Source organism: Drosophila serrata, unplaced genomic scaffold, assembly GCF_035046125.1.
Source record: "Drosophila serrata isolate PLE 108 unplaced genomic scaffold, ASM3504612v1 contig_276, whole genome shotgun sequence".
In the NCBI taxonomy this organism is placed as follows: Eukaryota; Metazoa; Arthropoda; class Insecta; order Diptera; family Drosophilidae; genus Drosophila; species Drosophila serrata.
In genome coordinates, this window is record NW_028257174.1 from 4,854,804 (window position 1) to 4,867,831 (window position 13,028).

At 48.1% G+C, this 13,028-nt stretch overlaps 1 protein-coding gene across 1 annotated transcript in view; it reads right to left on the reverse strand.

The window, feature by feature from the left end:
- Positions 1-83: 83 nt before the first annotated feature.
- Positions 84-13,028, reverse strand: part of Dora (zinc finger SWIM domain-containing dorado) — a 39,063-nt gene continuing 26,118 nt past the window's right edge. The window contains exons 5-8 of the mRNA XM_086835664.1: positions 3,766-8,751; positions 3,361-3,699; positions 3,141-3,290; positions 84-3,076 (exon numbers count right to left, since the gene is read on the reverse strand). Of these exons, the coding sequence (XP_086691790.1) occupies positions 3,010-3,076; positions 3,141-3,290; positions 3,361-3,699; positions 3,766-8,751 (5,542 nt within the window). The 3' untranslated portion in view covers positions 84-3,009. The remainder of the gene's footprint in view (positions 3,077-3,140; positions 3,291-3,360; positions 3,700-3,765; positions 8,752-13,028) is intronic.

Sequence of the window (13,028 nt, forward strand, 5' to 3'; positions counted from 1 at the left end):
TTAAATTATGCAAAACGGAAATAATGTTGACACAAATATTCTGGAAAAGAAAACCAACAGAAGAAAATTAAAACAAGCATTAATTATTTTGAGTGTTTTTGTTTAGTTTTTTCTCATTTTTTTGTCTTTTTTTGTTCTTTTCATTTGCGTTTTGATATAAATCCAAAAAACCATATTTATTCAAAACAGCATCATTTTTTCTGTGTGTATATAAAAAAAATTATTTTGTTCATATTTTTTTCATTTTCATCTTTTCTTTTTTTTTTGTTGTGTGTATAAATATAAAGAATTTATGGTTTTTTAAAATATGTTTATGTTTCATAAAAGTAGATACAAACAAAAAAAAATTAATTCGAAAAAAGTATTCAAAATAAGAATACAATTTAGAAATAAAATATTTTTTGCAATTGTTTTTTGTATTTCATTGTAAAAATAGAAACTCTGTTTTGAAAAACTATTTCTCATAGCTCTTTACATATTAATAAAAAGTGTTTGGGTGTGTCAACAATACAAAGTAGAAGTCGAAGCCGAAGAAATTCCAACAGTTTGTCCGAAATATTTTTGCTATCCATGTGGGTGAGTATCCGTTGAAGCTTAGTCAGCTTCCTGGATCCACGCACACATATCCCTCAGGTTTCCATCGAAGAAAACCATTTCGAAATTATTCTCCAATTGGAATATTTACGAAAAAGTTACTATTTCTTGCTGAATCAATTTCTTAAGTCAGTCAAGAGATGATATTAAGCTTGTTCAGACATTTCCCGCTCAGTCCCTTCCAGGCTGGAATCCCCCGGGGAATGATCCATACTAACCAGGCCAGGAAGTTCTTTCCAGCCGGGAATGGATCATTTCCACGAGGGGATAACACTTGGAAGGAAACCGTTTAGGCTTTCCACAAGAAATTTCTTTTTTTGGAATTTCTCTGGAAGAAGAAACAGTTCCAGTCGCTTTTTCGCCAATGCAATTGAAATATTGATTAACAATTTTCGATTACGAATTGTTTTTGAGATCTTTTGCTAGCTTAAAATATTTGAAACAAACTGCTCTACCTTACGGTGAGAACTTCTTCGTCTCTCGATTGTCGATTACATTTTTATAATTTTTTGTGTTTGTTTAAATTTGAAAATCCTAAAAAATTCACTTAACCCGTAAGAATTACTAAATAAGTAAAATTTTATGTATAAATCGGTTTTCGCTTAGACTAAATAATATAAATATGCATAGAAACAATGAATATAATCAAAAGCAGTTAGTTTAAAACTTAAAACTATAAAAGGTTGAAGTAAAAAAAAATTTTACAATAATGTAAGTAAGGTTAGGGTAGGGTAAGGGTAAGGGTATTAGTTTTAAGCAAATATTTAGTGGGTCAAAGTTGATATTTATGCATAGAGATGTAGCTGAAGATAACTATTTGATAGATCGCCTATATAAATACGTTAATTTAACTGAACACATTATATTTCTGAAAAAATGATCAAACAGAGTCACCAGAGCCTCCTCCTTCTCCCTCTGTGCTCTATATATATATATATATATATATATATATATATATATATGCTGTCTGGGTATGAGAGTGTATGTATGTATGCATGTGTGTGTGGGCTAGCTGGAAAACTATCGAAATTTATCGATTAACCAAGATCTAGTGCGGATGAGAGTGTGTGTGTGTGTGGATCAGTTGTTGTTGTTGCAGCTGTTGTTGGCAGATATATCAGTCTAAAGAAGTACACACGCACACTCACATTCACTCACACACACATACACAAAGAGGATTAAAAATAAAATTAAAATTATCTTAATTAAAAAAAAAAATCTTAGAAATAATCAAAAGTTTTCCAAATGAAACTCGAAATTTGTAAATTTAACATGAACTAAGTGCGGTGGCGGTGGTTCTCATCCATAGAGGTTCGTAAATGGGGCATAAAATGGGTATGGGTGGCTCAAAGGAGCATCAGCAGCAACAGCGGCAGGCCCAGAACCAGCAACAGCATCAGCAACACCATCAACCAGAGCCAAAGCCAGAAGCCAGTGCCAGGACCAGCTGGCCGATTATTACTCGCAGCTGGGACAGCGTCGTCGTCGCCGCCAGGCAATCTCCTCAGACGACAGCGACGACGACGTTGCAGGAGCTGCAGCAATAAACGCACCAGTCGCTGCTGGGCTGGGCCCGACACGTTGTTAAAGTTGCTGATGGTAATGGCTCAGGGCCTGCAGCTGGTACTGATGTGGATGTGGATGCGGGTGCGGATGCGGGTGTGGGTGTGAGTGTGCGTGTGGATGTGGCTGAGGATGTAGTTGTGACTGAGGATGTGGCTGATGCTGGTGAGGATGTGAGGCATGTGTCCGGGCATGGCTGTGCATATGCAACTGACGCGTCGTGCTGGGATAGTAGTTCGGCATAAGCGAGTGATGAAAAGCAATCGCTGCTGTTGTTGCTCCTGCCGATCGATTGTTGACGTTGCTGTTGTCGTTGCTGCCATTGCTGTTGCCGCTAGTGCTGCTGCTGCTGTTGTTGTTGGTGATGTTACTTATTGCAAAAAGCGGCGGTGCCCCCAGCAGCGGTGGACGTCGCTCTCCACGCTCCGTTCGATCGTAGCTAGTAGCTGTTGCAGCAACTGATGCTATTGCAGCTGATGATGATGCTCCTCCGCCTCCACCTCCTGTTGCTGGCTGACAAGCTGCTGCTGCTGCTGCTGCTACAGATGCCCCCGTGCTACCTGCTGGTGTTTCCAGCAGATGATGATGCCTGTGGTGATGATGGTGATGATGATGGTTGTCGCCCAAGCTGCTCATGCCGATGCTGCCGTTCTTGGTATTGCTGCTGGCAATGCTGTTGTGGTTGTTGCCATTCAGCGGGATGATGAGGCTGCTGTTGCTGATGCCGCCGCTGCCGTTCACCGACGCTGTCGTGGATTTGCACTCAGCCGCCGCCGTCGCTGCGTCACTCGTCGTTGCTGCTGCTGCTGCTGCTGCCACTGCCGTCATCAGATTGCAGGAGTCAAGTCTTTGTCATTTGGAGTTGCTCTGCAGAGCCGCATTAATCTGTGTCCACAGCTCTTTCTTGCAGGATTTCGACCTACAAATCAAGACAAGGATGCTTGTAAGCTGGATACAATACAATACCTTCTAACGACACTTACCGCTTGATGGACTGCAGCCAGTCCTTAAACTGGGCACTGCCCTCGGGCGTAATCTGGAAGGCGGCGCGGGCGGCCACCACAATGCTAGCGAATTCCTCGTAATCGCCCTGCGTCAGATGATACAGCTTCTGGTGGATGCACTGGATGTACCTGTTTCATGGAATGCCATCTCATTAGTCTCGTTGGGAACTCGATCTCGGCTCCTTCTGGAAATACTCACATTTGCTGGCACTTCTGGACGAGCGGAGTCAGGGCGGAGCGGAGATGCTGCATCACCAGCTGGTGGTTGTTCCTGCCCAGATAGTGGGCAGACTCGATGGCCACGTCGTGGAGGACGAACGGACTCACGATCGAGTTGACCGCGCAAATGCAGAACTGATGCAGATACTGAGTGCCCAGCTTCTTGCTGATCCGGAGCAGCCATTTGACGTCCTCGCCGTACGGCGGATTCCGGGCATACTTGGCCTGCGGCCGGTCGTCGTGGACGCGGCGAGCCAGCGTCTCCATGGCCAGCATGCCCACATTATAGGCCGCCAGCAGATACCTCAGCTGGGTTGGTCTATAGGAAAAGAGTTATTAACCAAGGGAAGCTGACGAAAGGATCACTAATTCTGGATTTACTCACGTGAACTGGTGTGGCTGTCGCTGTCGAACTGGTGGCTGCGAGGGCGGCGCCTGCTGCTGCTGTTGCTGCACTGGAGGCGGCGGCGCCTGCTGCATGAACGGATACACGGGATGTTGGTGCTGGTGCTGCCGCATGGGCATCACGCCGACGCCCACGCCCACACCTACACCAACACCGACGCCCACTCCGGGTGGTCCGTTTGGCGGTGGTGGAGGCGGTGGACCGTAGTATCCTTGAGGCGGACCCATCGGCGGTCCAGGAGGACCTGCTTGGAGCGCTTGGTAGGCCTGCGGTGGCATCGGCTGGAAGGCTCCCGGCGGCGGCTGTGGCTGGAAGGCGGATGGCGGCTGTCCCGGATGCCCCGGCTGACCGGGGTGCCCCGGCGGCGGCTGTCCCGCCATCTGGACCTGCTGCTGCACGACCTGCTGTTGCTGCACCTGCTGAACCTGCTGCTGCACGACCTGCTGCTGCACAACCTGCTGCTGCTGCTGCTGCGGATTGGGCGGCTGCTGTGGCGGCGCCTGCTGGTAGCCACCGTAGGCCTGTGGCGGCGGCGGCGGTCCAGCCGAGATGTACATCTGCATCTGTCCGGGCGGATAGCTCAGGTTGTGGTGGGCGTGGGCATACAGGCCCTGGCAGAAGCTGTATGGCGGATACGGGGCCAGGCCGAGAGGAGCCAGTGCGGCTACGCCCACGGGCTGGAACTGGCCCTGCGGATTGGGCAGGGCGGAGCCAACGCCAACGGGCGGTGGCACGGCCACTGGAAGTCCGGGTCCGCCGGGACCACCGCCTCCGCCAGGCACACCCGGATTCGGCATACCCATCTGCTGCTGCTGTTGCTGCACCTGCTGCTGCACCGCCTGCTGCTGCTGCTGTTGCTGCTGCTGGAGTTCGTGCTGTTGCTGCGACTCGATCAACGCGCTTAGACTCACCGCGGAGTGATCCATGGCGTCGTCGTGGGGCTCGTGCTCACTGTTGTTCGGCGTATTCCGCATGTACAGCTCGTACCAGTAGCGGGCCACCTGGAACAGCACCTCTGGATAGACGCCGCCGCCCTTGGCGGCCGTTTCCACCGTGAGACAGGCCCGTTCCAGCATTAGATCGCTCTGCTCCTTGCACTGCAGGATTGCGCGCTGGATTTCGTTCGGATTCAGGGCGGCGGCATGGGGCAGAACGGAGAGGGCTAGTTCCGCCGCCGGGTATACCATGTTGCTGTCCCAGCCGCGAGACGCACGATCCGCCATGCCAGCTGCTTCCGGTGGCGTCAGATGCGCCTCCCAGGTGTCGATCAGGAAACTAATAGCCGGCGCTCCAATCTCCATCGCCTGGCCCAGGATCCAGGAGACATGCGATGAGTACGTCCGCGACAGCCAGTTGGGACTGACGCAGTTGTGCAGGCCGAGGGCATATAGGCCCAGCTGGAAGGCGCACATGTGGAGGGCTCGGTGCGGTCCGTGGTGATTCTGGCTGGTGCTCGCCTGCGTGAATAGCGACGTGGAGCTGTTGCCACCGGCCTTGTTCAGCACGGTCTTCGCCAGCTCGAACATGAAGTGGGCACTGGCCTCCGACGGCTGGTTGGGTATCGAGGGGTATGCCCTCTTGCCCTTGTACCGGCTCTCCTTGCTGCGACTGCTGCTGGAGCTGCCGCCATTGGCACCGCCTCCATTTCCACCGTTTCCGCCGCCGCCGCTGCCTCCTCCTCCTGCGCCATTGCCACTCGGATTATTACCGCTCGGATTCTGGCCTCCAATGGCCGTGGTGCTGCCAGAGTTGGGTGTCCCAGTGGTTCCGCCTCCGGCCGCATTCGGTGTGGGCACCATGCCCTGCCCCGACTGGCTGCCACTGCTGGCCATGCTCAGGGCGCACATGCTCAGCTCCAGTTCGGCGCTCGTAGAGCTGTGGGGTCGACTGTTGCCACCGACACTGCCGTAGTCCGCCGGCAGGAGCTCGCACAGATTGGCCACGGGATTGCAGTTGGATGAGGGACATCCGGCGGAGCTACCGCTGCCACCGTACTCGTGATGCTCCTCCCTGCGCGTAGGCTGGTTGCTCGGCGTCCTCACCGGCGGGTTGCTCGAGTAGTAGGCGGGCAGGAGCGGTGCCTTGAGCAGCGTGTGTATATCCCTGTCCAGCAGCTTCTCCATGATCTTGGCTATCTTGCGTGGCTCGTCCTTGTAGTGGGAGAGCAGGGTCAGCGCGAGATCTCCGCGCTGCCGCCGTGTGCCTTCGCAGAGCAATGGATGCTCTGCCTCCGAGACATTCGCCTTGAGTCCCAAGGCGGCCACAGCAGCATCAAATCCTAGATTCTCATCGCTGTGCGGTTTGTAGAAGAGCAGCCGGCCGCCGGATGTGACCAGGGATTTGCCAGACGCTCCAGAACCGGCTCCTGATGCAGCTCCTAGTCCTCCTGAACCCGGCATGGCTGCAGCAGATCCTCCTCCTCCACCCACGGGACTGAGGAGAACGAGGGCGTCGAATATGAATGTGGCCAGGTTAATCGGCAGCAGGGCTTCTCCGCGCGTCTTGAAGGTTCCACTGCGCAGCTGCTCGGCACGTTCGCGAATCACCTGCAGTTCCGCCGAGCCGAGGGGCAGGCGCTTGAGCAGCGCCAGTATATCCGCCTCCTGGTTTGCCAGCTTCACCTCCAGCGGCTTGGTGCTAGCCGGCGGCCGTGGCATCTCTAGGGCGAACAGGCATATCCGGAAGCCGATGTGATAATGCTCCGAGTTCTCCGACAGCACCGTGCAGAGGAAGGCGCATTTGGACAGCGTAGCGGAGGCCACCACGGTCAACTGGTGCGAGATGGGATTCACGTTCTGTTTCTTGCCCTTGCGCTTCGGTGCGGGCGGCAGTTCCAGAAGCAGATTGGGCGGATTGGCCAGCATTTGCTCGGCCAGGCGCACGGCCAGGATGCAGGCCTCGCTTCCATGGCCATGGGCATGCAGGCCCTCGGCTCGGGCCAGGAGTATGTCCCAGGCATCCTCCGTCGGTCGGACATTGGAGAAGACGTGTGGCTTGTCGCTGCAAGCGGCCACAGCGGCTGCCCGGGCTGCTGCCAACGATGACGACGAGGCGCTACCGCTGGGCTGATCCAGCGATGGAGCAGCAGCCAGTCCCAGCACCGATAATGCTCCAGCGGCGCCGGCTGACGACATGTGGTGATGATGGTGATGGTGGTGTGGTGTACCAGGCATCATTGCCGGCATCGCAGCAGAGGATCCGGCTGCCAGGGCAGCTCGTGCTGCCGCAGATGTGCTGGGCACTGGCGTGAGGTCTCCGCCAGCCGATGAGCCTGCTCCTCCTCCTCCTGCGCCAGCCATTCCGTCTATTCCTGCGCCGTCAGCTGCGCTTTCTCCTCTCGCTCCGCTGCCAGATCCTTGGTTGAACTCATCGCTGCTACTGCTGAAGGATTCATCCTTGCTCAGGCGACGCGGCGTTTGCTGCACGGAACCGACACCGCCACCGACACTTGCACTAGCGGCTAGTTCTTGTCCGGCCATCAGCATCGATGACGTGGAACTGTTGGAGCTCCCGGATGCCGTCGAAGCGGACGAGGATGCTGAGGAGGCGGACGAAGTGTCGGAGGTGGAGCATGCCTGCTCTACGCCAACTGCTGCGCCGACTCCCACTGGCTGGTCGTCCTTGCTCTGCTGCGAGACGGCATCGAAGCTGCTCTGCGAGTCCGATTCGGTGAGCGCGGAGGATTTCTGGCCAGGCACAGACGATGTCGCCGCCTGTCCGGGCGGACAGTAGTTGTGGCTGCTGCTGGTATCTCCGCCGAAATCGTCGTTCTCACAAAATCCCTCGCTGCTGGCACTCGACCGATTGCCATCAGCTCCGGCTCCGCCGACGCCGCCGCCAGTGACTACTCCAGCACCACCTCCTCCTCCTCCACCGCCTCCTCCCTTGGAATTGGCCACTGACGCGCTGACTCCGGACAAGATACTGGGCAGCAGCTGCTGCTGTGCGGAATGATTCACGTCGCCGGATCCAGATGCCGCTCCGACAGCTACTCCAACTCCGCCGGTCATTTGGCCGATGCCTCCAGTTCCGGAAGTGGCGTGGCCTCCACCCACAGAGCCTCCGCCGCTGCTGCCCAGCCCCGAAGGAAGCTGTCTGCTGCTGTATGCTCCTGCTCCGGACAACATACCCGGTCCCTCGAGGTCGCCGAGATTGTTGTAGAAGCGTGACTCCCGGAATGGTCGCTCCAAACGCTGCTTAAAGGCGCCCGGATGAAGGCCATGGTCGCTGGAGGAGCTGAAGTAGTTGTAGTGCTTGTTGTTTGTCATCACCGCTTGGGTTGCGTTCAGCTGGCCGGGATTAACCGACTCGCCGGACTTGGGGTCCGTGTGCTTGAAGCAGGTGAAGGGTGAGTAGTAGATGGGATTCGTGTCGTGGGTGTGCGTCACGCCCGCAATGGGATAGTCCTCCCAGTCCAGGTAGCACGCCTCAATGGCCGGCTTGAAGCCGATGAAGAGTTCCGTGTCGGAGCGTGAGTTCTGCTGGTGCTTATTGGTGTACGACGACGGCATCATCCGGCTCTTGACCACTCGATCGAGGATCTTCAGATGCCAGGCCGTGAACTGGGCGTGCAGCATGTCGCGTTCATCCGGCGCCAGGCCAGGATTCAGGGCCGCTAGACGCCACAGGGCCACGATCTCGTCGCACAGCGAACTGCAGGCATGCTGCAGTGCTGTGGAGTTGGAGTGCGTGTTCGAGTGCTTACCGCCAGAGTGTCCGTGGGAGCCCATCATTAGCGCCAGCTTGGTCTGGAACCACCAGATTAGGATCTGGTCGCAGGACATGCACTCCTCCGTGATTATCTCCAGCAATCGGACTGCATTCCGGTCGCAGCGCCTGTACATCTCTCGCACGATCGATAGCAGGTTCCACATGCCCTCCGGTTCGCGTCCCCTCAGCGGTCTCAGCAACGACGTCCACTCGGCAGCCGCCGGCGGTGCAGAATTCGTCAAATAGTTGACATCACTGTAAGCGGAACGATAAATAATTATATAAAGATTTATATTAAAGTATGTTTCTATGACCAATAAGAATGTATGATCACCCACTAAATTTGAACACAAATAAACAATGACTTGCAACTTTTGTAACACAACACGTATCTAAGACTTGGTCGGCAGCAGTCACTTCGTTCCGGGGATGTTAGAACGAGTTGGGAATCATATGCACAGATGTGCGGCATTTGTTTTGGAGCACATTTAAGAGCAAGCTATTTGAACGAAACTATGGAGTTTTTCTTCTATATAATTTTACTGGTAAATAAATCGGAGAATGCCGAATCGGTGGACTATATATATACATATATATAGCTGCCATAGGAACAATCGGACGATTTATAGAACTATGATCAGAAAGTTTCTAAGAACATTAAGTTACTCTGAACAGTAAGTATCTATGACCAGCAAGTAACTATGACCAGTGAGTAACTCTGATCAGTAATTAACTCTCAACAGTAAGTATCTATAATCAGAAGTATCTTTCAACAGTAAGTCTCTTTAGATAGTACCTTTGACCAGGAAGTATCAATGCAAATTAAGTAACTCTGAACACTTATTAACTATGATCTGTAATTAACTTTGATCAGTAGGTTACTTTGGACACTAATAAACAATGACTTGCAACTTTTGTAACACAACACGTATCTAAGACTTGGTCGGCAGCAGTCACTTCGTTCCGGGGATGTTAGAACGAGTTGGGAATCATATGCACAGATGTGCGGCATTTGTTTTGGAGCACATTTAAGAGCAAGCTATTTGAACGAAACTATGGAGTTTTTCTTCTATATAATTTTACTGGTAAATAAATCGGAGCATGCCGAATCGGTGGACTATATAGATACATATATATAGCTGCCATAGGAACAATCGGACGATTTATAGAACTATGATCAGTAAGTTTCTAAGAACATTAAGTTACTCTGAACAGTAAGTATCTATGACCAGCAAGTAACTATGACCAGTGAGTAACTCTGATCAGTAATTAACTCTGAACAGTAAGTATCTATAATCAGAAGTATCTTTCAACAGTAAGTCTCTATATAAAGTAACTTTGACCAGGAAGTATCAATGCAAATTAAGTAACTCTGAACACTTATTAACTATGATCAGTAATTAATTTTGATCAGTAGGTTACCTTCGACACTAATTAACTTTGAACACAAATAAACAATGACTTGCAACTTTTGTAACACAACACGTATCTAAGACTTGGTCGGCAGCAGTCACTTCGTTCCGGGGATGTTAGAACGAGTTGGGAATCATATGCACAGATGTGCGGCATTTGTTTTGGAGCACATTTAAGAGCAAGCTATTTGAACGAAACTATGGAGTTTTTCTTCTATATAATTTTACTGGTAAATAAATCGGAGCATGCCGAATCGGTGGACTATATATATACATATATATAGCTGCCATAGGAACAATCGGACGATTTATAGAACTATGATCAGAAAGTTTCTCTGAACAGTAAGTATCTATGACCAGCAAGTATCTATGACCAGTGAGTAACTCTGATCAGTAATTAACTCTGAACAGTAAGTATCTATAATCAGAAGTATCTTTCAACAGTAAGTCTCTATATAAAGAAACTTTGACCAGGAAGTATCAATGCAAATTAAGTAACTCTGAACACTTATTAACTATGATCTGTAATTAACTTTGATCAGTAGGTTACTTTGGAGACTAATTAACTTTGAACACTAATAAACAATGACTTGCAACTTTTGTAAAACAACACGTATCTAAGACTTGGTCGGCAGCAGTCACTTCGTTCCGGGGATGTTAGAACGAGTTGGGAATCATATGCACAGATGTGCGGCATTTGTTTTGGAGCACATTTAAGAGCAAGCTATTTGAACGAAACTATGGAGTTTTTCTTCTATATAATTTTACTGGTAAATAAATCGGAGCATGCCGAATCGGTGGACTATATATATACATATATATAACTGCCATAGGAACAATCGGACGATTTATAGAACTATGATCAGAAAGTTTCTAAGAACATTAAGTTACTCTGAACAGTAAGTATCTATAATCAGAAGTATCTTTCAACAGTAAGTCTCTATATAAAGTAACTTTGACCAGAAAGTATCAATGCAAATTAAGTAACTCTGAACACTTAATAACTATGATCTGTAATTAACTTTGATCAGCAGGTTACTTTGGACACTAATAAACAATGACTTGCAACTTTTGTAACAACACGTATCTAAGACTTGGTCGGCAGCAGTCACTTCGTTCCGGGGATGTTAGAACGAGTTGGGAATCATATGCACAGATGTGCGGCATTTGTTTTGGAGCACATTTAAGAGCAAGCTATTTGAACGACACTATGGAGTTTTTCTTCTATATAATTTTACTGGTAAATAAATCGGAGCATGCCGAATCGGTGGACTATATATATACATATATATAACTGCCATAGGAACAATCGGACGATTTATAGAACTATGATCAGTAATTACCTATGACCAGTAATTAACTACGCTCAGTAAGCTTCTAAGAACAAAACGTTACTCTGAACAGTAAGTATCTATGACCAGCAAGTAACTATGACCAGTGAGTAACTCTGATCAGTAATTAACTCTGAACAGTAAGTATCTATAATCAGAAGTATCTTTCAACAGTAAGTCTCTATATAAAGTAACTTTGACCAGAAAGTATCAATGCAAATTAAGTAACTCTGAACACTTAATAACTATGATCTGTAATTAACTTTGATCAGCAGGTTACTTTGGACACTAATAAACAATGACTTGCAACTTTTGTAACACAACACGTATCTAAGACTTGGTCGGCAGCAGTCACTTCGTTCCGGGGATGTTAGAACGAGTTGGGAATCATATGCACAGATGTGCGGCATTTGTTTTGGAGCACATTTAAGAGCAAGCTATTTGAACGAAACTATGGAGTTTTTCTTCTATATAATTTTACTGGTAAATAAATCGGAGCATGCCGAATCGGTGGACTATATATATACATATATATAGCTGCCATAGGAACAATCGGACGATTTATAGAACTATGATCAGAAAGTTTCTAAGAACATTAAGTTACTCTGAACAGTAAGTATCTATGACCAGCAAGTAACTATGACCAGTGAGTAACTCTGATCAGTAATTAACTCTCAACAGAAAGTATCTATAATCAGAAGTATCTTTCAACAGTAAGTCTCTATATAAAGAAACTTTGACCAGAAAGTATCAATGCAAATTAAGTAACTCTGAACACTTATTAACTATGATCAGTAATTAACTTTGATCAGTAGGTTACTTTGGACACTAATTAACTTTGAACACTAATAAACAATGACTTGCAACTTTTGTAAAACAACACGTATCTAAGACTTGGTCGGCAGCAGTCACTTCGTTCCGGGGATGTTAGAACGAGTTGGGAATCATATGCACAGATGTGCGCCATTTGTTTTGAAACACATTTAAGAGCAAGCTTTTTGAACGAAACTATGGAACTTTACTTCTATATAATTTTACTGGTAAATAAATCGGAGCATGCCGAATCGGTGGACTATATATATACATATATATAGCTGCCATAGGAACAATCGGACGATTTATAGAACTATGATCAGAAAGTTTCTAAGAACATTAAGTTTCTCTGAACAGTAAGTATCTATGACCAGCAAGTATCTATGACCAGTGAGTAACTCTGATCAGTAATTAACTCTGAACAGTAAGTATCTATAATCAGAAGTATCTTTCAACAGTAAGTCTCTTTAGATAGTACCTTTGACCAGGAAGTATCAATGCAAATTAAGTAACTCTGAACACTTATTAACTATGATCTGTAATTAATTTTGATCAGTAGGTTACCTTCGACACTAATTAACTTTGAACACTAATAAACAATGACTTGCAACTTTTGTAACACAACACGTATCTAAGACTTGGTCGGCAGCAGTCACTTCGTTCCGGGGATGTTAGAACGAGTTGGGAATCATATGCACAGATGTGCGCCATTTGTTTTGAAACACATTTAAGAGCAAGCTTTTTGAACGAAACTATGGAACTTTACTTCTATATAATTTTACTGGTAAATAAATCGGAGCATGCCGAATCGGTGGACTATATATATACATATATATAGCTGCCATAGGAACAATCGGACGATTTATAGAACTATGATCAGTTATTAACTATGATCAGTAAGTTTCTAAGAACATTAAGTTACTCTGAACAGTAAGTATCTATGACCAGCCAGTAACTTTGACCAGTGAGTAACTCT